This window comes from Gasterosteus aculeatus, chromosome 8 (assembly GCF_964276395.1).
Source record: "Gasterosteus aculeatus chromosome 8, fGasAcu3.hap1.1, whole genome shotgun sequence".
Taxonomy (NCBI): Eukaryota; Metazoa; Chordata; class Actinopteri; order Perciformes; family Gasterosteidae; genus Gasterosteus; species Gasterosteus aculeatus.
The window spans coordinates 11,762,200-11,790,057 of NC_135695.1; the positions used below are offsets into that span (position 1 = coordinate 11,762,200).

General features: G+C 43.5%; 1 protein-coding gene across 6 annotated transcripts; it reads left to right on the forward strand.

Moving 5' to 3' along the window:
* The first annotated feature begins 30 nt into the window (after nt 1-30).
* On the forward strand, nt 31-27,811 carry ano8b (anoctamin 8b). Of its 6 annotated transcripts, none has more exons than XM_040184076.2 (20): nt 31-434; nt 13,557-13,667; nt 14,135-14,267; nt 16,623-16,761; nt 16,867-16,963; nt 17,276-17,392; nt 17,590-17,717; nt 17,807-17,968; nt 18,089-18,241; nt 18,463-18,589; nt 18,696-18,751; nt 18,862-18,936; nt 19,111-19,245; nt 21,072-21,319; nt 21,732-21,891; nt 22,014-22,406; nt 22,982-23,173; nt 23,402-23,533; nt 24,072-24,182; nt 24,490-27,811. In XM_040184076.2, exons 1-20 carry the CDS (start codon nt 269-271, stop codon nt 25,222-25,224), a joined length of 3,570 nt encoding a protein of 1,189 aa, XP_040040010.2. In that variant the 5' UTR covers nt 31-268; the 3' UTR covers nt 25,225-27,811. The 6 variants fall into 6 exon arrangements, with proteins under 6 accessions (XP_040040010.2, XP_040040014.2, XP_077964325.1 ...); XM_078108199.1 differs by lacking the exon at nt 31-434 and adding an exon at nt 8,185-8,338; XM_040184079.2 differs by lacking the exon at nt 31-434 and adding an exon at nt 11,324-11,513.
* The last annotated feature ends 47 nt before the right edge of the window (nt 27,812-27,858 follow it).

Consider the following 27,858-nt stretch of genomic DNA (forward strand, 5'->3'; position numbering starts at 1 on the left):
CCCCCCCTCCCCCTGCGTCCTCCCTCTCTTTGTCCCTCCTCCATACTCGTCGGAGGAGGAGAGCTCTCCATCTAGCCGCGCATCCTGCTCCGGAGCACCAACAGGATCCGCCGCCGCGCCGACAACCTTCACTTCACTTTCACGCGCATTGAACCCGCCCCGGTCGCTGCACTTCACCCGTGCGTTGCCCTCCTCCTGAGATGCGATACTATTGCACAATTCCCCGGAGAATACCTTCATCTTCCGTGGCTCCTCGCTGATAGAGAGCATGCCCGACACCGGGTCGGCAGCGACGGGCGCCTCGGCCGCCGCCGGTGCGTCTGGCAACGGTGACGGCGCCGAGAGCTCCCGGCACCGACACCGAGCGCCGCAGGGGGAAGCGGAGAGGCCGGAGCCGGGCACTGCCCCGTCACATGGCTCCTCCGGTGTACTGGGTAGGTGGGAGTGTTGCGGGTGCACGATGCGGTTTTAGGGAAGCGCATAAAAGGGAGAGAGGACAGGTGGACGTGATGCTGGGGAGCGAGACGAGTACCGCACCGGCGCGCACCTCGCGGCACCGTTCTTTTGTCTCCACGAGGGCGTCCCAAAAGTACCACTTTTATGAGACCACCGGCCTGTAAATAGCCGGTTTGACCTGTATCGCGTGTCTGTGCGGAGGAGGCTTTTTGAATATTATATCGTCCATCCCGGAAAATGGCTTCACGTTGTCACATCCGAGTGTCTGGTTTTGACCTTATTCTCGGTTGCCTCCTGTCATGACTGTCAGACATATTCCCATATTGTTCGCCCAGGCTACTTGTAGTCATTTCTGCTATAATTGTTTTCCCATTGCACCTTTTATTGCCTGCTTTCAGAATCCTATTGGCTGATGGCTCTTTTTATTTTTGGTTTATGCATATTCTATTGTGTTTAGGTCTATACTATGAGATCTGCCAGGTAACCACATGTTTTTGAACTTCATGATGTCATCCAGCTATTTCCACGTTTTTGCCTCCCTGTCAGTTGCCATGCTATTGGATGGAGCAGGTGCATGCTTTTTATTTATTGATATTGCCATCACTTTTAACGTTAGTGCTGCTGTGTGTTTGTTTTATACCGCTTTTGTATGTTGTACCTTAACAGCATAACAAACTCTCTCTGTTTACTCACCATGACCCTGATAATGTATCAGAATAGAAGACATCAGAGTTGTCCTGCTGTAAGAATTGCAAGCAAGGTTATTTTTGGAGCCTAACAGAGTATTAAGCCCGTGTGGAGAGAGCCTCAGCTGCCGGGCCGGGTCTGTTTCCGTGTGTGAGGTGCAGACCGCCTCGGCTCCCTGCGAGCACTGCTGCAGAGTGATGCAGTGGAGCAGTGCTGTCGGCCGATGTGCGTCCCTTTCCACACTTGGTCGAGGTAACTTGAGCTGGCGACTGTAAGAGCAGACTGATGCACCCAGCGGTGCCTCCTCTTTCTTTTTTTGAGAGTCAGCAAAGGGAGTTTTTTTTGTAAAATTAGACATCTTGTTTAGAAGCGATACTGGAGGTAAAGAGGAGGACTTCTAAACCTGTGGTTGTACACACAGAAGGCAAACATCTACTGTCAAATAAGAGTTTACTGGTGCCAAACCCTTAATAACCAAACCACTAAACATTTTAGACACCTGACCCCCAATAAATGAGGGTCAAATTTAAAACTTGATACGTTTGAGATACTCAACAAAATGAAACTGTACCATCAAAGCTGTTGAGCGATTGTGTTTCAGTCCACTAGTTGTGGAAGTATTACATCTGCAGGAGACGTAATGAATTCCCCCAGAAAAATCAATGCATGGCTGCTTTGTAACAGTAAAAACTCTTATTACACTGGCCATATTATTACCAATGGAGACTAACGCACTTTGACTGCAGGGTCAAACAGTCTTAGGAACAAACAAGTGAAATGTGCACAAGCTTCAGCTGAAACATTTACAGTCACATGCTGCTGCCTCACTACCGTATATCTGGAATCATTCAATGAATGAACAGGGCCACAAAGATGCCACTAATGAACACATTTAGTTTTTTTGAAAGTGTACCTCAACCCAAAAGTATAATACCATCTAATAAACATAAACATAATACAGAAAGTAGGACAATATATTTCCTTTTCTGGTGTCTAGAACCTGCCTGTCCCTGCATCAGCACCACTTGCTTTGTGTTGAATTGCAGTCAATTCTAAGCTTTGCTTCCTTCTATTTGTTGCTCTTTTTTGGGGAAAACATTATGTTTGACAGTGAAGGCATGAACACCAACCTCAGAAAAGTAACCAACAATGTGCCAGAGACTATTTATCTCCGACAATAACAAAGACATTTCCTAGTTTTGAAGTATTAAAGGTTGGACTGCAGGTTTTTCGCTGTATATTTCCTTGCATTGGCCATGAGGTAGAAGGATTGTGTTTGGGGACTTCAGTGGGATTACCATGATATCACATAACCGCCCTCACACGTGTCAGTCAGAAACTCGGCTAGCGCCGCTGCAAGTCGGGATGATTTCTCCAGTTGAGATTTTGATCCCAGTCTGAAAGGATTTTTCTCACTGGAGGCTTGGATGCTGAATTGTCTCCACCACATTTTCCTAATCCCCCCCCCCCAGTACACTGGAATGACTTTGATCCTCTCAGACATCTTCTTCTTTAACTCCCACACTCACTAGCCGCCGTTGCAAAGATTAATTAAGCGCCCATCATTAGAAAACGCAACGTAAACGTCGCACCAATTAGTTTGTGTTCCCTTTGAGACCATCGTTGATAAGATTCTGAGTTACGGAAATCAGGTCGTGTAATTTGTGGTTGCCAATCAGCCGGCATAGTCGTTTAGGGATTTAGGACATGTGTTATATGTTGAGATTCTTAGCATGGAAAAAGAGTTGCAAGTTGTAGACCAAAATTCTGCATCCCTGAATATATTTCCAAGAAGATTTGCGTTTTTCTCTGCCTTTTCTCTGCCATTTTTACTTCTGCATTTTATCTTCAGGTTGAATGTTTCTTTTGTGGACTATTGGAACTTGGGGCTTATTGAGATGGTGTGGAGATGAAAACTAAATAGTTCCTCTCATCAGGACCGTGTCCAAAATACTTCAGTAATTAATGTTTAGGAGCCACTTGCATGGACATTCACATTTTACAGTGATCTTATTCTTTACTTGTGCTACAGCTTCCTAACTCTAAACAATATGTTTCCCTTTAAACAATAGATGGAACTTTGCAGTTTGGTAAAGTTGATCCAAGATCTTTTTTTGCCCATGTTCCGATCCAGGAGGTCTTTTCTATGGCAGTAGGGCCATTTTAAGGGCCCATTTTCATCCATGTATACTTGTATTAGCTCCCTCCTTGATGCTTGGCATTAATATGTGCACTTTACAGTCTGCAAAATGCATGAGATAAATGTATTAAGCAGGGATCTGCACTGCTCTCTCGCTCTCGCTCCCTCATAAGTGAGTAGAATACCTCAGCTTTGCTTTGGACGGATTTAGTCAGGTTCAGTGTCACACAGGTTGCTTTAAATACAGCAGTGTTGAGAGGGGAAAACATCCCGCTGAACTCCTCCAAAGAAGAGCTGTTTTTAACAGCAGCAGACAGAATGAGGCACCGCTCCATTAGTGAAGGAGCTGATGAATGTTATGCGGTTTGATATAATGAAAGCAGTGTGTTGTGCCTAATGACCCCAAACGTGACACCAATCTCTCTGCATCTCTTTAGCTGTCTCACTCTTTCTCATTCCATTCCCTCCCCCCAGATATATCCCCTTCTTCTGCATCTCCCCCTACAGAATAAGTACATAGCCGCACGTTTGCTTCACATTAGATGCATTAGCTAGTGGGAAGAATGACCACTGTGTGGGGTGACCTTGCTGCTTGCAGCGTTGGAGCTTTATTAACCTCAGCTGATTGATCAAACTCACAACTGAAGGATTACTCTGGCAAAGCAGCTCTTGGTGGGGAAGACATTTTATGATATAATTAAGCAGGCCATCAGGCCAACTATACAACTAAGTGGCTGGCTCCTTACTGCGATAACACTTCATATTGATTATCATTATCATTTTACCTTAGAAATGCCATTTCAGCAAAGTGGCTTCTGGTGCTGTGGTACGAAGGTAAACACTGCAGTTAGTGCTTCATTCATTTGAATAGATGTTTATTTTATGTGATTAGTACATTTGTTTTATCCATCCAGGTCCTCTGTGACCTTGAGACCCCTTCAGGTTACGGCATCCTCCTATAACCGCTGTGTAGGTAATGTATCCAGAGCCAGTAGGATTTAAGAAGTCCCGGTCCCAGAGTTTTGATAAAGCCTCTTTTTGCCAGGGGTGATTCACTCGCCCTAGATTCTCATTTTTTGATGGCATAATCATATCAGCCATAATGCATCTTTGCCTGTAGCCAACCAACTTCTAAATCCCCATCTATGCTCAGTGAAAAATTTAAACTTTTTTTTTTCCATTTATAGCCCTGAAGATGATCAATTTGTATGCATAAAATCATAATGCACGCTCCAGAGCTTAATGCACTATAAGCTTAGAGAGCGAGTGAGAGAGCTGTTGATGTTGCCTGTCTCCTGCCTTGTGTGGATGCACTGACATATTGCAGAGAACTTATTATATAGGCTCTGTTCTCTGGGATCACAGCGGGATCAATAACCAGCCTCCACTGTTGTGTAACTGATATTGCATTCCTAAAGGTAAAAGTAGTGCATTTGGTCTCCCTGTCCTTTATCCTCCGTGACTACAGTATATCATTGTGTTGTGGTTGTTGTGAGAAATACAATGACCATGAAGGATGCAATTTTTAGCCTCGGTCACATAGTAATTGCTCCACATTAGCCACTTTGCAGCCCCCAGAGAATGTGAACTGGCCAGGAAAGTGTAGCAAACAACACATCGGGGAGAAAAGCTCCTTCTCCCGCTGTCCTTGTTCATGTCAGACCCAGTTAATGAGAAGCGAGGGAATCTTTAAGCACTGAGTCTGTACTGTAGATCCTCTTCATCTCATTGCCTCTTGTTTCACTCTCTCCTGTTTTATTCCACGGCTATAGGGCCTAATATATTAGTTTGGTTTCTAGAGAGGTACAGGAACAGGAATGGACTTGTTCAATGCATATGAGAGACACAATCAGGGCTCCAGCCAGAGTTTTTCTCCGACTCTGCAATTGGGGAAACAGTACTTTTTATTAGCTTAGAGGACACAGCGTAAGATTACAGATAGGAGCTTAGCGGTGGGTTCACAGCGCAGCATTTTCCTTTTTCTGTCCTTTCTTTTAATCAGTTGTTCTTTCTGATGCAGAAGGTACATTTTTGATATGATCTGCATTTCAGAATGAAATATCTTTTTATGAATGTTTCTGATAACAACAACCTCCATTAAGAATAATTAATGTGCCTTTTAAAAACTGTGCCTGCTTTGTCCTAAAGATGTAGAGAATATGACAACTGTAAAATCAGTTGCTCCAGTTGAATTTGCTCAATCCTGTTCTAGTTTCTGACGAACCAGTCAATGTAGATTTGAATAAAACAACCACGCTACACTTCGCCGTTTTGAAACCAACGTGAATCGTGTAGATTCGGTGAGTTTTTTTGGGGGGGGTATGGCGGCAAATCACTGTCAAAATTCGAGAGCGCAATTCAGGTTCATGCGCGCATAAATCAAACAGCCGCGAGCAAAAGTCCGGTCTCGCGCGAGCAAAACTTTGTCTCGCGCAAGATATTTGCTCGCTCGCGGAGCGTGAACTTCCACGCTCGCGAGGAGAATCTCTGCTCGTGCTCGAAGGAGTTTTCTACGAGCTCGCTGTTCTTTTTGACAGTAAGGGGGCGGAGCCAGTCACCACTCTACACCTGATTGGTTACAAATCAGGTCACTGAATCTCTTCAGTGACTACTCTTGAATATCGTGAAAAATATCGAAGAAATTACGCTGACTAGTGCGACAGGCGGGGGCGTGGCGACGGCGGTTAGTGATCTACCCTGATAACTGCACATATTAAGTGTTATAGGCAGAATATCTGTGGGGGGGGCGTGGTGGTTACAAACACGCACGCGCGTGCAGGCACGTCAGTTGAAAACCCCTGCCCTAGAAGGGTAATATCCTTCTCACCTTTTTCACCCTTGACCCGTTTTCCTGCCTGACTTCCTATGCTGCTGCTTTTAAAGTGCTACTCGTGTTACATTCCTCCAGAGCTAAATATATGAGAATAAAATGCTGCATCGATCTTCCTCAAGCTCTTTTGTGAAAGGCACAAGGAATCAAAGCATCGTTAAAGATGTCTTCCTCTGCACGTCATTGAGTGGGAAAGGAAATGGGAGGAATGGTGTAATGTACAATAATCACTGGTTCCTCTGGGTATTGATTGGACTCGGAGACATCCTCCCATCTTTCCTGTCCAGGAATAGAATATCGTACCATCATGAAGATCAGTTAATCCACAGCCATCCGCCTGACTGACTCACTCTTACAGTATCTTTTCTCCACATTCACTCTTTATGATACTTTCCTTTTCCATTGCCATGTTGCCCTCCAAAACTTAGCTGACGTTAATAGAAATACCCGGTTTTCCTGATACTTTTTGGATTGTGTCGCCACACTAGAGGGGCTGATCATCTGCTGATTATACTTATAAATGACCTCCTGAAAACTAGATTCCCTCAGTTGAGTTATTGTGTTCTCCTTATGTATGTTCTGAATAACACATTTGTGTCATAGTGATTCAATTCTCACTACCGAGCAGCAGTAGCGTTGTCTGTAGTTCTAAAATGCTGTGGTGCTGCAGGGATCTGTAACCTGCTCCATGCCACACAGACGTTTCCACTAGGACGTGTTGGTGTTGTTGCTGTGTGTATTCCTTGTCCATTAATCAGCAAAATCCTCCCTTCACTTTGGCAGTTGTCCACTACTCAACTACTCTACACAAAGGCTGCTATTCACCCCACTATATTCATCATCACCACTCGCCTATTCATAATTGGTGATCCTCCCCTTGACAATGCTCAATTGAGACAGTTAGATAACCAGGCTGTGGTTGTAGTCTCCACCAACTGGGCAGTGTTGAATCCCTATTCAAGCCTTCATGATTGTTACCTGACTCAATAGTAGCTTTTCTTAATCTGCCTCATTTAACATCACCTTCATTACAATTATGAAAAGCTCATTCCCCCGTTTCCTCACCCAAATTAACCAGCTACACCAGAAAGACCGACCACGGAGAAATTAGGCGAGGAGCGGAGACAAAAAGGGAGGAAGATGATGGGCTGGGGGAGTAAGGTGATACTTCAATATCAACTATTCTGCTGTGTCCTCCCTTGGCCTGCATCCAAGGACGGCTCCATTATCGCATGTAATCATTGTTAATTTGAGGCCAAGGGCGAGTCTCTATTATCCTCCCTGCGCCCAAGAGGAAACCAGACTTCTGACATCCGCCAGCGTCGACATCTTCATCCCATTTGTCACGGATGTGACACCTCCGATGTCCCTCTGAAGAAAGACGTACCAAATCTCAATTACATCACATACAGGTTCTTTTGTCCGAGAGGTGCTTTGAGACACTGTAGAAGCATACAAACCATAATTTGGCATTGTAATAATTTGGTGACACTTTTTCTTCTCATCAAAGTAATGAAACCCATCAAATATTTTGCTTTATGATCAGACACTGGCATAACAATGAAACTTCACATCAACCTCAATTTTAATGTGTGTGCATGCATCCGAGCGGTAAAACATAATCACACCATACTGTGACTTGTCTTTCTGTGTCAGGGACATAAGGAGTTTCTGACAGGTCCGTTTTGATGGCCTCATCCATAGGAAATGACATGTCCGCGATGATGACGAATACCTCTTCAGACAGCCAGGATGGGAGGAAAAGCAGGATTATGAGAGAGGAAGCAAAAAAGAAAAGCATGGAGGGACTGAGAGATTCTGCCCGGTGGGGCTAAGCGGGAGGATTTGGATGAGAGAAAGAGCCAGGGACGATAACAACATAGATATATGGAGAGTATGGAGAAAGGTCCACAGTGTGGTAGAGGGGAGCAGACTTGGGTGAAATCAACCAAAAAAGACACGTGGAGGGCTCTGTTGCAAAGGGAATAGGGAGCTTTCAGATATTCTAAAACGCATCTGTGTGTGCAGCTGCCAGTGAGAAAGGAGAGAGAACGTGGAATTGGAAAGTGTTTTGCTGGCAGAATTCATGCAGACTGTGTACCTTGCATCGGGAGGGTGCAGGTGGCCGTTGCGACAACCTATCAAGCATTTCAGTGTTTGGAAGTCGGAGGAAGCACGAGGGAGGGAGAAGAGGGCGAAGGAGACAGAGACAGATACGAGGAAAGGTGCGTTATGGTTTTGCTTATTTTTCCTCAGGACATGTAGGCTGCAGTTTCAGAATCCACAGCTTGATTTACATAATTTTCACAGGTGGAAGGGATTTGGATTTGGTATTTCTTCCAGACATTTCAGCTGCATGATTTAATGACTGTATGCTCGTTGCCGTTGAACCGCTCTATATGCACGGTGATGTGACGGTTTTATTTTATGCGTGTGTGTGGGTTCTAATGTTGTTGTCTTTTTATTCAATATGTGTGTTTTGGGGGTTGGGAACGGGTTTAAAAGGGCGATGTCTGTCGGTGACATGTGAGTGTGACGATATACACAGTCAGAGCAGGAAATAGTTTGAATCGAGGAAATTGTTGGTAGATTGAACCTGATCGGATGCTCTGGCCTACTTTTCCCTGACTTCTTTTTTTAATTTTTACATTCCCTCTATGTCTCTGCAGAGTTCACAGTATATCTGGAATTTATTTAATTATGTCTGTTTGCGGGTCTCTATCTGCTTCTCTGTTCCTCTGACTGGATAACAGTCCAAAAAACTTGCTGCTGAAAAGATAGAAATCCTCCCACGAAATACACCCTGTTGCTGTAAAACCATTATTTTCTCAAGACAACCCAAACCAACGTAAAACTCTGTTCCACATTTACTATATATTATATACTATATTTACTATATATACTATATTTACTATATATATATATATATATTGCTTTTGTGTTCTTTTTTTGTTTCCTGTTAATGCTATGCGTTCAATTACTGAGAAAGGTTTTTATCAGGTAGAGTTGATTACACTTGTCACTTTATGCCATCGGTGGTGACTCAGCAAATGTCTTCAGACAAACAAGAGGCCTTTATTTCGCCGGTCTAGATACACACCATGAGATAATTGGGTGGAGCTCAAATATAATATTTCATACAGAACTAGATGCATGGAACACCTAGTAACACATCTAATATTTTCCTGTTATTATCCTATTACTGCTAATACCATGTGTGGGTGCCGGGAAAGAAAATCCTCAGCATGTTAGAAAAGGCAGATTTAATGTGAAGAAGATGAGTGTCAATGAGTGGTCACTGAAGCAAAACAAGAAGCCTGCAGGTCATCACTTTAACTGACGCATTTTCTTTCTGTTTAAGCACAATAGGATAGATTCACTGTGTTGCCACAACTTTCTTTAAAAAATACCTAAAAGAAATTAACTTGAAATTAGATTATTTATACAGAAAATGCACACATTTTATTTAAGGGCCTCGAGGTCTGTTTTGTGTTGTGTTTAGTCACTTGCAGAGAGGCCTCATTTAAAGCTTTTTTTAGTACATTTTGATTTTGTTATCGTTCAAACCCCTGATGCTTTATACATATTCCCTCATACTCAAAGCCACATAGTTCTCCTTTTTTATTAAAGTGAATAGTAATTATTGGGTAAAACATGCTACTGAATTGATTTAATTAATAATCTTTGCCAGTCATGGCTTAACATTTCTATGTATAATATTATTTTAACCCGACACAAAATTTTGTTCCAGCTGCTTGGAGATTGACCTGAAAACTTGACACCTATTGACTGAGTTAAATCTTCCATGTTGACGTTTTGCAATCATGGGAATATCACGGTGTTTAGGAAACTGTTGACTATTATACAGTGTACAGCCAATAGCATTTCATTGTAGTAAATACATTACTCTTCTTCCTAAACTAATGAAAACTTATATGAGGTTCTATAAAACATTCTTAACTAAGTAAGAAATTAAGCCGTCAGTGTTATGTTATTGGAGAAAAAAGTGTTACCAGCCCCCGAGAATTATAAGAAAAGTCACAAAAACAGCAGGACCGTTTATGCATTATGAAGTTAATTTCTTGCGTCTGTGACCTCCTCTTCAAAGCCCTTCAAATGAGTTTCCATTAATCAAGCACTTTATATCAGGCTCACACACATGCACACAGACACATACCTATGTGCACGCACACACACACACAGATAAACACCCCACAGAAATGCTTCAGGGAGCAACTGAGATCACATAAAAGGCTCCCTGCTCGTTATGCCTGGCTGCTGCCTGATAAGTGCAAACCCCGAAACAAGCAGCGCGTTGTAAAGGAGGCGAGCGACGCCGGCTTCATCTCTATCAGTGATACTTCTGGGACAAGTTGCTCACCACCGATGGCCTGGTCTCTGCTGAAGGGCCAAAAGGGGCTTCACATGTTATTTCATTCTGCCACCAAACCACTTTTAGGATTACTTTATATGTAACTGCTATATTATTTACAGATACAATGGCAGTTACCCAAGTTACCCAACTTGTCTGTAATGAAAATATTTAGGCAAGGCAAGTTTATTTGTATAGCGCTTTTCATACACAAGGCAGACTCAAAGTGCTTCACATCATAACATTTCATACAATAAAGTGAAATCAAATGCAGGAATTAAAAGACATTTTAGAAGACATTTAGAAGATGCATGCAACTTTTAAGGATTTTAAGATTAGGATACATTTACAATTGTGCTCAAATGCTGAGCACAATTGTTTTTCAGTGTAAAATCTCCCTCTACACAACATCTTTTGACGCTGGTCTGTTCCAGAACACTGATGAGGTCAAACCTGGTAAAAGCCGTCATGCTAATTGATTACCCTTTTTAAATCAATTGTAGAAGGGGGCGATTGGGGATAATGAGAAGCAAATGAGTTTAAAAAAAAGGATTTGCAGATAATGGACTGTGAAGATTCAGTAACCTGCATGTCCCATCGACAATGTATCACATCACAATTTTTATGTCTATCTTCAACCAAATACAAACACACAAATCCATGCAAAGAATCTGAACATACGGTTAGCATTGGCGTCTGTAAACGGAAGCATTGTTGAGGTGGTGGAATCTGTTAGCTGTACTCTGAGTGTGTGTGTGTGTGTGTGTGTGTCCGCTGTGTGCGTTGCCCTCAGCGATGAATACAGGACTCGATTAGAATTGCTGTCATGTCGCTCCACTGCCTGCAGCATTTCCTCCAAAGCACGGCGGAGCGAGTAGTCAGATTTCAGCGTCTAGAAGTACCACTCCAGATTAAATAGTCAGAAATACCTCGTGCTGTTTCCTGCTCGGCCCGTTGCACGATGTTTGAGATTGTTCTTCAGAAGGGGAGAGCATTGTGGAACCAGATCAAGTTGTCACAACCTCTTTGTAAGTACTGAAGAGGGATCCTTTAAATAGTAATGCTACTTCTAACTCTAAGGTCTGTTTGTAACACTAACGTTTTTGAGTTATCTTGACAGAAAATATCATCGTCTGCAAAAATGGGTTTTTCATTACATTACATTACAGGTTATTTAGCTGACGCGTTTATCCAAAGCAACTAACATTACACTTCAAACTCAGGCTTTTTACATTTTTGCCCGGGGAGCATCTCTGACCATTTGTTTTTACTTCATTTTATGGATATAAAACTTTTTTGGGTGTAGCGCAAAGTGCTTTAAGAGAAGACAAAGCAAAGCAAAAGAGTTTCCAGATGAGGAGTTGGGACTGTTAAAACAGTATTATACAGCTACGGAATTATACTGCCTAATAAATACATTCTGTGTTAAAGCCACAATAGTCAATATGCATTGCCATCAAGTCTGGAGGAATGCAATACTGAAATATTATCAAGGATTTTGCAAATGTGCAAACAGTTGACTATGGTCCAGAAGACAGAGCAACATTTCTCTTATTATAATTATATTATTCTTAAGCAATAAATACTTTTGTAACTAGTTGCTATTTCTGTTTTTCTGTGGTTGGTGATGGACTGATAGCTCACAGAGGTTTTATCACAGCTTTTTACCCCCTGATGACATCGGCTGGAAAGGAGGTTGAGATTACGGGTCAGAAAACCAAAATATTGATTAAAACGGATCAAAAGCTCTGTGGGGACAAAGGCTACTGCAGAGTTGGGTGATAATTGGCTATTCAATACTAGCAGGGATCCCTTTTAAATGAAGTACACCTTGTAATATGCAAAAAAAATGGAAAAGGCATATGCAAGTACAGCATGTTGGTTCGGTGCTCCCTGGATAAGGCTATTTTCTGGGAAACCCGAGTATGTGTGTCTGACACGACTCTGATCCAGCAAGCAGAAGGACACACAGAACAGCAGCACATTGATGTTTTTATGTGATAGGTGTTTATTGGTTCCATAGAGCACGCAGAGACATTAATGGATTTATAGCATGATGCTCGTAGCGGTGACATCATGATTTAATTTAGAGCCTTTCATGACCTTGACTTTTGTGACAGTGTATGTCTTTGCATTCACTTTTGTAAATAATATGACATGTTGCTTTAATATTTTGGTCTCTTTGTATAGTTTTCTTCAAACACATATATATCATTATTGAATGGATTATTAACATATTTGCGTGTGACCCCTGGAAGGTGCCCCACTTTCCAGCTATTGTGTTGCTTCGTGCTTCAGTGCCCACCGTGCTGTTAGGAACAGGCATTCTCTCCAGGCTGCTGACATTATTATTCAGGACCCGAGGAATGTTTTTTCACAAACTGTCCTCTGACAGCTGAGCCGGGTCGGGGGTTAAACTGGTTACAGAATCGCTTGTCCCTGTTGCCCTTCTGAAGAGCATATCGGTGGGAATATGAGAGTGGGTCAGTGAGAGATGAATTAGCTGTCAAAGATAAAGTTCATTTGAAGTTGGAAATAGCCTTTACAGTAGTTTTGAAAATGTCGTAAGGTAATTCCACACATGAGGCCTTGTGTTCTTCTACTATTCAAGGCTTATACAGTATGTGGAGGTTGTTGACTCAGAACATATGACCACACTGAGAAATAGCTTCACTTGCATGTGTTGAGTGCATTGAGCTGAGTGTGTGTGTGTGTGTGTGTGTGTGTGTGTGTGTGTGTGTGTGTGTGTGTGACAATTCAGAGAGTGTGGACAATGTGTGGCCTCTGGTCTTGGCAGGGCAGGATTAGCTCCGCCAGTGTCATGTTGTGAGGCCAACGGACGTGACATTTAAATTTATCCCATCGAGAAGGGCGGTTATGTGCGCGTCTGTGTGTGTCTTCCTGTGTGTGTGTCTGTGTGTTTGGGCAGCAGCAGCAATGAGAGTTTTGGAGGGTTTGCAGTAAACGTTAAAATCGTTTTTGCTCCTTACTTTCTGTAAAGTGACTCTCTCTATTTATTCCCCCCTTTCCCCCCTTGTTCTTCTTTCCGTCTCTGTCTCTCTCTGCCTCAGATAAGTTGTTTGGGAAGCGGCTGCTGCAGGCTGGGAGACACATCATGTCTCACAAGTCCTGGATGAAAACGGTGCCCACGGAGAACTGTGATGTCCTCATCACATTTGCAGGTCAAGCACACGCTCATATGTTTGTATTTCTATACCTGGAAAGACTCTCGATGACAAAATGCAACCTTAACCTTAGACCTTAGGCATCAAAACATGCCTAAGGTCAACCCTCACCAACACCTAAACCCATATCTGTTCATCATGTCCCTGAGCCCAAAGTCATATACACAACACACATCTTAACCATTAAGTCTAATTATTCATCCCCACAAATATATACATTTGCTTTTGAACACAACATTTCTTAAGGATCAATACAGTTATATGCTGTTGATAAAGAAGATAAGAGCCATGTTGACCAGCTCTTTTATCACCTAACTTTCTATCAAGTATTTAGTAGTACAACATTTAACCCCCCCCTCAGAAATAAATACTCACAAGACTGTGCGAGAACTCCCAGGAGCTCCCTTGTAGCAATGTGTGTGTAAAGTTGAAGATGTATTTATATTTTGGATTTCCTGTCACAGACACTACAGATGACCACACGTTGCTATGGCTACTGAACCACATCCGGCTGGGAATCCCAGAGCTCATCATCCAAATACGACATCACAAGCACACACAAGTCTACGCTTTCTTCGTCACTGCTACATATGAAAAGTAAGGCCTTGTCACAAACACATTTTAGTAATTATTGAGGAAACTGTCTATTATAACATTTAAGATTATAACACATAATCAAAGCAGCGACTTTTAACAACAAAGACAGAAATACTAAATAAATAATACGGTACATTCTGTATCTCTGCTTCCTCTAGTGGTTTGCGCTTCAGTCATTTTTATGTCACTAATAGAGTTGGGATGCTTACGACAGAAATATGTTGTATTGTCTTTGAAAGTGTAGGATTATAACATTATTTATTGTTAACTTTTAGATTTAGCAGCAACTATAGTAGGCACAGAAGCCCGTACACAGTGAATCCTTAGTAAGGCTGCCGTGCTGTCTGGTTTACTGCATCAGCATCTCTTCTGGTTGCAGGTTATTTAAAGTTGTGCGAAAGGTTAGAGTCAGGCCAAACTGTATGGATTGCCTTGGCTCTGATTACACTCCCCAGACATGGTCTCTTGTTTTGAAAACATCTCGAGGGGAATTGGGGGTGAGCCCAGGGTCATTTTAATCTCAGCATTGACTCTGGTGTATAAATACTGAGATTATGCAAACCATGGGATCAGGGTACTACTTGCTGTTCCGTACTGCATTTCACCTCTTGACACAGTAGACTCCACTCGAGTGTGATGAATGGAATGGGGTGGACTGAAGAAAGAAAGCCAGAGATAAACAGATGCAAAGAGAGAGACTGAGAGCGAAAGACAAGGAGGGAAAGACAGAGAGAAAACAACGGGGAGGTTAATGCGGCAGGAGGACGGAGAGAGTGCTTTCTGAAAGTGTGCCGGTGGGTTTCAGTAAGATGATTGCTGTGTCCTCTCTCTCTCTCTCTCTCTCTCTCTCTCTCTCTCTCTCTCCACACACACAAACACACCTGCTGTCAGATGGGTTGACCTACTTTTCATGTGATAGAAAAGATAAGATAGAAACGATAACCGAGTAGTAAGTATTTAACCCTTTCAAGATTTTTCATTGTGAGTAAACAACTTTTAGCAATCAACATACTCACGGGTGTTATGTGTTCTTATTTTCAAAGCTGACATCACATCCATTTCTCATTTCTCAGGTCTGACTAGGCAATTTACAGCATGCTGTCCTGTTCTGCTGAGTTTTCATTAAGTGTCTGCATTAGCATAACCCTTATGTGCAGTGCTTTCCCTCGGCCGTCCACACCTTCCCTCTGACTGTCTCTCCAATCTCATTTATTATTGTTTTTTATTTACTATTTATTTGGGAGAGAAAGTCTAAAAGGCAACAAAGTTTTAGTTTAAATAAAAAAGGGGTCATCGTATCTAAATCCACGGCAGCAGTGGATGCCGCGCTGCTCTTAAAGCGCTCACAGTTATTGGCTTGGATTACTAAACAGTTGGCTTAAATAGATACAGCCTGGGTTTTTTTTCTCAGACAAGGACCTTGGTTTTGATGGTGCTGCACACTAAGCAGTATTCAGCAATGATACAGAAGCTTGCACCTCATATTTCTGCTGTAATCCATCATGGTGCGGATCGTACTTCACAGCACTGCCCCTCAAAGTGCCCCCAAGCTACATGATGGATGGATGTTACAGGCCCACCTAGGCTGCACGACTGCATGTGTGTGCACAGACTTTATATACATTGTGTACCTGTGACAGAGAGAGGTGAGCTGTCCGCCCCGAGGGCGCGGAGGGCGTGGTGTTGCATTATTACTGCATTTTCAGCACAAAGCTGCTGGGAAGGACAGAAGGGGAGGAGGGGGTGAGGGGACAAAGGTGGAGGAGTGGAAGAAGGAGACAAACAAGAGGAGCCTGGAATATAACAAAAGAGACAGTGGATTGACAGAGATGGGGAGAATAGACGGAGTTGCTGGAGGATGAGAGGAGACATGGAGGAAGAACGGATGGGTGTTGAGCTGATGAGAGAGACGGATGAGGTTAAAGCATTAGAGGAGAGATTAGGCCATTATATGCTTTCCATAGAAAGTTGTCCTGCTAACAACAAGAGTTTTCTTTGTTGATATTTAGTTCATGCGTTTTATTGACAAATTAATGAATGGTTAATGTGGTACAAATGTCAATAACAGAGTGAAATGTGAAATTGTATTATCGAACCAACAGTGCAAAGTATAAAAAAATAACATTTACAAAGAGACGGAACAGAAAAACGGAAAAAAAGTAGTTGAGAAAAAGTTGAAATCTTTGCTTAAGAAATACATAATACATTTTAAAACTCGTTATTAATGAATGTCAACAGTAAACCAATCCATGAGAGTCAGATAACACGCACCATTTTTAAGAGAACTCAACCTCGCATTAGGAGAAGACATCTGATGCTCTGTAACACAATCAGTCTCGCATTGTTCTCCCCCAGTTTGTTGCGAGGTGCTGAGGAGATGGGATTGAGGAAAGCGGTGAAGCCCGAGTTTGGGGGAGGAACACGAAACTTCTCGGGTGAGGAGGATTACATCTACGAGAACATCGAGAGCGAGCTGTGTTTCTTCACCTCACAGGTCAGTGTCAAAACGCTCAAGCAAACGGACAAAGACAAATGCTAAAGTTAATATGCTGTCAATGCATCATCTGAGTTTACTGCTGCCTCCCTGTGTTTGCTGCAGGAGAGGCAGAGCATCATTAAATACTGGCTGGACAATCTAAGGGCCAAACATGGGGAGGTGCTTCATAATATCAACTTCCTGGAGGGCCAGCCAATTAGTAAGTTGTAGTCGTACACTTTTTGATATTTGTCTTTGACAGATTGAACTTCTTTTGGAAATAATCCCTCAGTTGGTTTGGTATTAAAACTGTGAGAATCATAATTTCATGGTATATTTTATTTTTATATACTCTTCTTTTGTAAATTACAAATGCATTAATGACCATTAAAACTGAATAGCATAAGCCAACATTCACCCATCCATTCACTGGTGACAGAGGCTTCCTTACAAAGTGTCCCCTGCAAGTGATAAACATCCAAACGCACACTTTCTAACTTACTTGATGCTGTGTTTTATTCTTTTTTTGCAGTCTCGGAGCTGAGTGCTCGAGGGGTGATCCAACAGTTATTTCCTCTCCATGAGCAGAGGATCCTCAGTCAGCTGATGAAGTCCTGGGTCCAGGCCGTCTGTGAGAAACAGCCTTTAGGTCAGCGTAACGAAATAAAACACAAACATACACAAAACCACACGACGGAAGGGAGTAGTATTGTTGCACCGCGGATTACCGTTGCTACTCAGGGTTCCCTCTATCCTATTACTGCTACAAAGATGTCATATCATCATGTGTCATAAAGATATGCCAGATCATCCTGCTGATTTGTCATTTATCCCGTTTGTGTACAGATGATATCTGTGACTACTTTGGTGTGAAGATTGCCATGTATTTTGCCTGGCTGGGGTTTTACACCACTTCCATGTTATATCCTGCTGTGATCGGCTTTGTGCTGTGGATGCTCACTGAGTCAGACCAGGTGAGGCTTAAAGCAACTTAAATCCCCCCCCCACACTGAAAAATGCTCAATGATCCTAGACCAATTGTGCGGGTTTGTTTTCGTTTCAGACGAGCCGTGACATCTGCTGTGTGGTGTTTGCCCTGTTCAACGTGGTGTGGGCCACTCTGTTTCTGGAGCGGTGGAAGAGGAGGGGGGCTGAGCTGGCTTTCAAGTGGGGAACACTGGACACGCCACCCGAATCCCTGGAGGAACCACGGCCCCAGTTCCGGGTCAGAGGAACTAAGGCTCCTGACTCCTTTCTCCCCCATTGTCTTCACTTTTCCTTCAGGCCGTTTCAAACTTTCTCTCTCTCTCTCTGTCTCTCTGTCTCTCTCTCTCTCTCTCGGTAGGGAGTGAAGCGTTGCAGTCCCATAACAGGTTGTGAGGAGTTCCACTATCCTCCGTGGCGGCGGCGTGTTTTCAGGTGGCTGGTCAGCCTGCCCATCTGCATCCTCTGCCTCTGCTTTGTCTTCCTGGTCATGCTCATCTGCCTTGAGCTGCAGGTCAGTCGGCTGTCAGCATGCATTTGTGATGTTGTAATATGTAAATGTAGCAATAATCTTCTAACCCTGCATCTGCCTTTATATAGTTTCATCAGATTCATATTAAGGGGGCATGAGCCTGATCAACATCAAATTTGCACATGTTATGGGTAGTACTTGAGCAGGAGAAAATACCTTCTCCTTCAGAATGTCGGTAAAGAGCTGTGTTTGTGTCTCTGCAGGAGTTTGTGATGGGGATCAAGGAAATGCCTCGGCTAGCTCGCTTCATCCCCAAAATCATGCTAGCTATCACTGTGAGTGCATGTGATGAGGTGTACAGGAAAATCGCCTGCTGGCTCAACGACATGGGTGAGAGTCAAGCTTTCAGTTTGATCAAGATCCACATAAATAAAATTATAAGAAATATATATTACAGTAATGAGTGGTAAGGGATGATTTAATGTTTTTTTCACAGAAAACTATAGACTCCAGAGTGCCTATGAGAAAAATCTCATCATCAAAATGGTTCTTGTGAGTGGCTTTTCTACATAATTTCTTAATTACAATGAGCTTTGAAAACTTAATATTAACTTTCACCCAACTTTCCTCTTAATGACATCAGGCCTTTCTTTCTCTTACAGTTTCAGTTTGTAAATTCTTATCTTAGCCTTTTTTACATTGGATTCTACCTCAAAGACATGGAGCGTCTAAAAGAGGTAAGAACAATCCCAGTTTAAATGTTTCCTTGTCACACATTAGCTTCAATAACTCATTTGGCCACCAACATCTGTCGTTGTACCATCTTTACATGCTTTTCTCCCTCTGCTTACATGCATTGAGTTCCATTATCATCCATCTGCACATCTCATCCATTTGTCCATTTGTGGAAGATGCTGGTGGTGTTGTCTCTGTTAAGGAGTCTGCAGCGGCAGGTCCGGATCAATGTGCTGCCTCCCCTCTTCCTCAAGATCCAGATGTTTGTGGTCTCTGTTCCCTGGATGTTCAGGGCTTTACTCGGGTCCAAAGTATGCTCCCCGTGCATCCAATGTCTGAGCGAGAGGTCAAAGGTTCATTTCTGACCACCTCTGTCTTAACCTTGCATGCTCTGCGACAATCAAGACAAGAACTTCCCAACCTGCTTTGTTTGAAATTACATTGTGTGTGTTTTGATTGTATTTGTCTGGGGAAAACCTTGCAACGTGAAACGATTGGAAACCGAATTGATCATTTCAGAATGTCATTGGGACAAATCCTTGCTTATTAAAAGGATAGATCACCCCGAAATATTAACGGGGTATATAAATATATACAAAAATACTGTGTTTTCAGTCTTACTTGTAGTGTTATGTGTCCAACTAGATTGTTTTGGAGTGAGTTGCCTGGTTTTGGAGATATAGAGAAAAGATGGCATGGCGTCCGACCTGCGGTGCTCAAAGTGTACCAAAAAACATTTGAATAACTTGACTCGGTTACTTAAGATTTCAAGGAGGAAGTATATTTCCTCTATATATTTCATCTAGAGATTGAATATAAGTACTGCAGGTAACAGGAGGCAGCCTGTACCTTTTTAAAACTCAATTTCTGATTGATTTCTGACTGAAGTAGCACACTGGGCCTCTTCGCGTGTATTAAAGGGCAAAATTACTTGTTACAACAGTTGAGTGTTTTTTCCTTTGACACAAAGGTGTGGTGTCAATGCGGAATTTCTTTTTTTTCTCTCCATTTTCCTTCCATGCAGTTTGTGTGAATTGTTTTTCCGTTACAACTCTCACCGCTCATCCCTTCTCATTCTCACTCAGCGTGTCACTTTGTGTAACACTCGGTCAGAGTGCCACCTCATTGAGCTCCTCGTATTGAGTTAACATCGCCTGACTTCCATGCCTGGTTGAAAACGAGTACAGCCCGGCTTGTGCAAATATTTGTCGCAACGTGTTTACTTTTCTGCTTAATAATCATTCCACTTAGAACCGCAACAACACAAGAGTGAAAAAAACATTTAAAATATAAATGGAATGGAACTCATTTGCTGCCTTTAAGGTAAACACCCCTTAAGTTTCTGAAATGAAAACCATCTGGTGTTGTTGTCCCCCTCCGTGCCGGTTGTTGCAGTAGGTCGCAGCGGGAGAACAGTGTCTTCTTTTCTCTGAGGTCTCCCATCATTGACGTGAAGTCGCTTTCTGTCTGTTGTCGTCAGGAAGTCATTGTGGATTTTTCTTTTCATCCTGTGCCTTGGTTATTGTGCCTCTGTGTTATTTGACTTGGAAGCATTGCATTTTCTATTAAAGCCAATATTCATGATACTATGAATGCTGCAATTCTTGCATATCCTCTGGGTCAAATAGATGAAGACATGCTTCTTGGTTTGGATTGTTTAGGAATAATTCAGATTTTGTGGGAATTACTTAACCGTGTTCTTCAGTAATTTGCCTGAATACATCATCGGGCCTTTGAAATGTTAATGTCTGGTAAGGGAACCTCCCCAGTGAATCATTGCCCAAAAAACAGCGTCTGCACTGCTCCCTCCTGGTTCTTTCAGAAATACGGCCGTTCCCTAGTTAGCGACAGCTGCCATTTCTAGTTTATTGAGAACTGTCCAGAAGCCTTTTTCTGCCTTTCATGATTTTTTTGTGGATTAAGTCTGCATACGGAATTGTGTTTTGATTGATTTGTCGAATCCGTTCCACCTTTATCCCACGGTTTTCTCCACCGGGTTTTCATGCCCTTTCTTCTGTCCCTCTTTTTCTCTAACCATCCATCCTTCCATCCTATGTGTGTACTTTAAATACTCTAGTTACGCAGTATATTCACTTAGTGTCTTGATTGTTTCTCTCTCTCTCTCTCTCTTCGCCAGATGCTAGCCACTCTACTCATCATACGGCAGTTCCTTCAAAATGTGAAGGAGGTGCTGCAGCCTTACCTGTACGAGCGTCACAAGCTGGGCGAGCTCACGCTGCGAGCTGTGTGGGACCTGCTGCTCTCTGTGCTGCTGAAATACGGCCGGCTGGCAGCCGGGAAAGCCCACGCCTCTCCCAGCGATCAGGCCATGCCGGGGCCGGGCCTGAGGGGCACCAGGCCTGGATTGGGGCAGCTAGATAGAAGGTTTGAACTCTCATTCAATTAATAAATGCAGTAAACATACAGTATACTTTAATACATACGTGTTTTCAAATTTGGATGACAAACGAAGCAAGAAAAGAGAGAATCTGACACTTTCTAATGTGTGTGATGAACAGTTGTGGCAACAGTCGCGGATTCGCACACACCAATCCCCAACACGTTGGTCACAACAAACATTCGACTGGTCCGTTTCCTCATACTCAGCTGGGGTTTCAAACAACAGTTGAATAAAAAGCCCCTTTATCTGCACTTGCCAATGTCTTCACCCCGCGTGCAGTTATGATTAAAGCCAGTTGGACACTGAGGAAATAGACAGAACACCGCTGCGAGCGGTTAACACACGCGCGCGCTTACGTTTCGCCTGACGTCTGTCTGCCCCTTCGACTTCTCTCAGGGAAAAGAAGTGTTTGAACGGAGGGTGCGGGGTGCCCGACGAGGAGGAGGGGGGCGAGAAGGATGAGGCTGACAGCGGGAGGTTCAGTGAAGGAGAGACGGAGGAGGAGAGTCTGATTGACTGCGGTTTAAAGCTGAGGAAGGTCAGCTTCATAGAGAAGGTACAACATGTGTGGTGACATACATGTGCGAGTTGCTGCTGTGCTTGTGCTCATTTGTTAATGTCGTCTATATTTTCATTACTAGAGATGCTTGGTTTTGCTAATCTCTTGTCGTTGTGAAGTCGGACAGAAGAGCAGGCTGCAGTGGGCCGCCCATGCACACCAGCTTCCTGGAGGAAGGGAGCCCCACAATGGTGGAAAAAGGAATGGACCCTGCCTCCGTATTTGAGATGTGTGACGACGACGATGATAATGGCATCCATGATGTGAAGGAATCGGCCGGGGCAGCAACAGGTTCGGCCGAGGGGATAAATGCCGCCGCTGGCGCCGCCGCTGCCGCCAGGGCTGCGCTGCTGTCTGACAGCGGCGCAGCCCTGCGACACAGAAGAAGAGGCAGGAGCGCAGAGAGAGTTGAGCCGAAGACAAAAAGGGAATCGTGGATTAACCCCCCGGAGGAGAGAGAGAACAACACGCTCACTCAGGCTGAGATGGAGAGCTGCATGCAGACATATGCTGTAAGAGGGGCTACACACTGAACTTATTCCATAAACTCTGCACAGAGCTTTGAAGGATGACGATTTTCTATGATGGTTGGATTCGAAAGCGAATAGGAGGGGATCTCTGTGATTTGGAAAGGAGCAACACCCAGATTGACAAACTTCTCTGTGGAACTAAAATCTCCCCTATGAAATCTGCGGATAACAGATTTACAGTTAAAAACAGTTTAGTTTCAATTAGAATAGAAAGAAAACAAGTTCATAATAGTAACTTAACCACACAAGTTGCTAGCTGGGTAACACTTGACTGTTATTCACCACATACTTGGTCCATTTTTAATGCGTGTTTGTTAAAAAGCCCTGTAACATGAATCCAAAAGAAGCCTTAAGCCTTTGCAGTTTCATAACCTTTCACACGTGTCCCAAGTTACAATTCTATGTTGAAAACAACACTGGATTATGTTACAAAAGTTAATTGATGCAGCGTGGCACACTGATTATGTCTACAGTAATGCAGTCAAGGTGTCCAGATGCATTGACAGTGTACTTGCTCGACAGAGTTGGGGTCTAATCTTCCACTCTGTCCCTTTCAGGACACCTTCCAGGACTACCAGGAGATGTTTGTCCAGTTTGGTTACGTGGTGCTCTTCTCCTCGGCCTTCCCTCTGGCTGCCATGTGCGCTCTCATCAACAACATCATTGAAATCCGCAGCGATGCCTTTAAGCTCTGCACCGGTCTGCAGAGGCCCTTTGGAATCAGAGTGGAGAGCATCGGCCAGTGGCAGGTCAGAGGAGCACTGCGATAGTTTGCCTTTGTTGTAAATTGAGCCAATACACTTTAAACACCCATTTTGAATGTCATGCAACTGCAACTGTGTTGCGTTCACATCAAATTGAACAATTACCAATAATAGACGAGAAGGTGAACAGGACTGACCTGATCTACATTTAAAGCATTCTCATGTGCAGGAAGAAAAAAAAAAGTTGAGGTTTCTCCCTTTTCTCCTTCACAGACAGCGATGGAAGCCATGGGCCTGATTGCCATCATAGTGAATTGTTACCTAATTGGTCAGTGTGGTCAGCTACAGCGCCTCTTTCCGTGGCTCAGCCCCGAGATGGCCATCATCTCCATCGTTATCCTCGAGGTACCACAGCTCCTTCCTGCGAGTCCGTCTCAAGTGCTTTTAAAACCCTTTTCTCAGGGCGCCAGCAGTTTGTTTGTTTGTCATGTACATGTATCATAAATGCCACGTTGGGTTGTGTCTGTGTTTTAGCATCAATACTCACGAAAAGGTGACTAGCATCAACTATCCCTTATTCAATGAGAGTGAATATTACACTCATGAATGATAATGTATGAAATGGGTTTTAAATGTGCTAATCTTTATGAAAACCACAAATAGATGAATTGGAGCTCTCTTAACATTTCTTTTCATAGTTATATATTTAGATACAGTTTTTGTCAGCACTGCAGTCTGTGCCTAAAATTGGAAAAAGGATAAACAGCCTGCAGTTCTGTTCTGCCTGATAAAGAAGTTGAGCCATCAGGCGGATTTCACGTCCTAGATGTCATGCAGGAATTAGTTCAAGTTGTTTAAAGAATATTGGTGAGCACCGTGGATCTAATTGGAATTTTTTTTGTTTCATCCCAAACATTTCACTTCTACCGGTTCATACCTGCAGCACTTTGCCATCCTCCTGAAGTACGTCATCCACGTGGCCATCCCCGACATTCCTACATGGGTTCGAGAGGAGATTTCTAAACTGGATTATCAGCGTAGGGAGGCCTTTAAGGTAAATAATGTGACCGCAAGGGAACAAGACCATTTCGTATCTCAGGGAGAGGTTTTAATAGATGGATCAAGTTTGATCAATATTCAATTAATTGATCACGCCCTCACTTCATTCTGTGCAGTGTTCTGTATTGTAAGAATAATCGATAGCAGTAGCTGCCAGAGGAGCCAAAGATGTAGTGGTCCCTGTAGTAGTAATGCAGGGTTCTTGGTGGGGGATTTGTTTCGTAGCACTGCAGTATTGTGACGGTTAGCTGGGTTGCTGATTCTAGTAAACACATTGTGGGGCTGTTTCTCTTCCTCTGCAGAAGCATGAGCGGCAGGCGCAGCAGCATTACCAGCAGCTGCAGAGGAGGAAGAGGGAGGAGGAGGAGAGGCAGAGGCAGGCGGAGCATATGGCCCGCAGGGAGAGGGAGCGGGACGAAAGCAAGGGCGACTCCTCTGGAGATCACCACCACGAGAAGAGTCACAGCAGCAAATCACGTTCCGGGGGCGGAGGAGGGGGCGGCGGGTCGGACAAACCCAAAAGACCGAGCTCTCTGTTGGCCAACAACAACGTGATGAAGCTGAAACAGATCATCCCGCTGCAGAGTAAGTTCTCCTCGAGTGGCGCCCGCTCCCCTCAGTCTCCCACCGGAAGTGAGCCGAAGCTGCCCGGGTTCCTGAGCTTCAAATTCCTCAAGTCGCCGGAGAACAAGAAGGAGGGTTCTGCGGCTTCCGTGGCCGCAGCCTCTAACACCACAGCTACAGCAGCCTCATCACCATCATCATCATCAGGTAGCAGCTCCCAGGAGCGTTCTCTGTCACCCAGCAAGGCCTTCAACCCTGGGAAACTGTTCAACTTTGGGAAATCTGAGGGCGGGACATGCGTGAACGGGGCCGCGCTGCCCAGACCCGGCGAGGGCTCATCGTCACAGGCGTCGGATAGACAACCGTCCAGGTCTGACTTGAACGGTGTTCCAGACGAGTTCCCCTCGCCTGGAGGGGAAGGGTCAGAGAACGGCCACGCAACAGACGTGGACCCGGCCGGCTCTAAAGTCTAGTCTATCTCCACAGAGAACGAACATGCCGTCGGTTACATCTCAGCGGAAGAAGTGGTGTGTTTGTGTGACGACAGGCCCGCCCGACCCTCTGTGCTACCACAGGCGATGTGCAGAAGTACTTGAAGAAGAGAGAGGGGAAGATGGAACTAATGAGAGGTGACTGTTGTTTTTTTTTGCTGAGACAAAAGAAAACAGCCCTCTTATCAAGACCGAGTAAACACACACACACACACACACACACATACATAAATCCTTCCATGTCTGCAATACATAAAGAAATGCATGAGCTGCGTTTCTAATATTTTTAACCTTTACAGCAGAGAGATGTGTCTCTTGATTTCTTCTAGTCATAGATTGTAAGCATCTTGTTGGCCTCCCACTTGAACATAACAGCCGTTGGGAAGGGTTTTGATTTGGACGTGACAAACACAAGTGGTTATTAGATATTGTCTAATTGAAACTATGAGGGATTCTCGGGCCCTTCACTTTTATATTGAAGTGGAAAAAATGGAAAAGCAATACCAGTCAGTTTGAATGATTCTCATTAGTCTTAAGGCAAACCCTCCCCTAATAAGCATCCCTGATGTGTCACCAGCTTTATTTTTAAAGCAGAGGTGATGTCCGAGCTTTGACCCCTCCTTCCCATCCTGTGAATTTGCTAGTCGAGGAAGTTTTCATGTACCAGTATTTCCCCCAAGAGTTTAAGGGGAAGACACACAAAAAAAACAAACAAAAAAAAGGAGAAGGAGATTTTAGGAAAATGGCGCATGCAAGGCGGCTGTTCTCCTTCCAAGCGTGCAGCGCCTTGTAAACACAGATGGGGCTTCATTTCGTCACAAACTCTTACCAGACTTGGTAAACGAGCATAGAGTCAAGGAAGTAACATTTGCACAAAAGCCTTACGCCCTGCATAGAAAGCTGTGTCGCTCTGCAGCAGAGAGGACCAACGTCGGCTGCCTCATAACATTCACAAAATACATGTGTCATCTACTCACCTGCCCCTAACCCTCAGCAACTACGCCATTCCCCAAATATTAAGATGTTTTGTGTCATTTTACAAGTTTTAAAAGCCCTTCTATGTTGTGCCCCATATCTTTTGTACACGCACCATTTGCTGCATTGCTTTTATCACAGTGCTGATAATGGGACCTTTTTAACCAAAGGGGTATTTTTGGGATCATGCTGCTTGTCTAAGATGTATGTGTACTGTATGTTTTGTTGATCTACATCAACACAGTCTATGGTATGTATCACGCAACTCTAGCAAGCAAACCCACCACACAACATTAACAGGTATTTTCCAGGAGGTGGCACCAGAGTAAACGTGTTGGTGGACAGCTGAATTCACGTTGACCCATCGCTCCATTGTCTAGTCATCAGTGTACAAAAGGGGCCGCAGTTGGGACACTTTGAAGGGAAAACGTATTACGGTGACATTAGAGAAGTCCATCACACTGTAGTAAGAGATACAGAAACATTAACTATGCATTTTCATCACATTTTGCAAAGGTTTTGGCAATAACACTGAGTTGCTGGAGACTCACATGTATACTGTGAGACTAGATGAACTCCCCCACACGCAGCACACAGTGTATAATCCCAAACCACTCTATGCATCTTTTCTTTGTGTCGCTTCAATCTCCGCTGTCAGCTGGCTCTTGTCTCACCTCCTTACCCACAATTAATACAATAATTACAACTCATCCATCTACCACTTTGTGTTTCCGGAATCCGTCTAATTGAGGAGTGATGATGACAATGAACTGCAAATTGCTTTTTCAATTGTGTTGCTGCTTTCATGTGTCTGTAACAACTTTAAAATAAGCAAAGTTTAGTCACAGTCACAGGCCTAAAAAGAAAAAAACACAAAAATGTACTTCCCGTTGGCAGGCAAGAAAATCTTGGACATTAAATGCAATAAGGAAATAGACAAGACGTCAATTTGTATCGTCTCCGTATCATGTAACTAGTATCTTGTGTCTCACAGGCTGGTTATTGTTAAAAGGGACACGTGATAAAGAGGTTGGTAAGGGCTGAGCATCGCCTCATCAAATCCTTTTTTTAATGCCATGATGCAATACATCCCTTCTTTCATCCTTGCACTGTTGGCAGCAACAGCGACTTCATGTCGTTCAGATGGGGGTTGTTAAATAAGTACTGTTTGAAGTAAATGAACGGATCTTGGTGAGATGAGACAGCGCTGGGCAACCGTCGGGAAAGGACAGTAGCTCAGACAGCGGAGACTTATCGGCCGTCTGCAACTCACTATCAAAGCAACAGCAGTTATATAAAAGATGTGTGATAATCTTGACAGTATGAGGAATATTGCATTCGGGAAATGTTGAGGTTCTCACCACAGCTACATTAAAACCTGACCCGCACCTCAAGGGTACGAGAGAAGACGTCCTCATGAAGGCCTCCCTTACCGAACATCATTTGCTCTTCCAATGTACAACCGTACAAACAAAAAAAAAAAAAGTGGATTCACGAGGAATACTGGGAAATGGGATTATCTATTTCTTTTAATTTATTTTGTCATATTTTTGTAAGACTGAAAAATAGTTAATAAAAACTATTTCAAATGCAATTCATGTGTTGTGACCAACTTGGTACCATAAAAACTCCACGACTGCA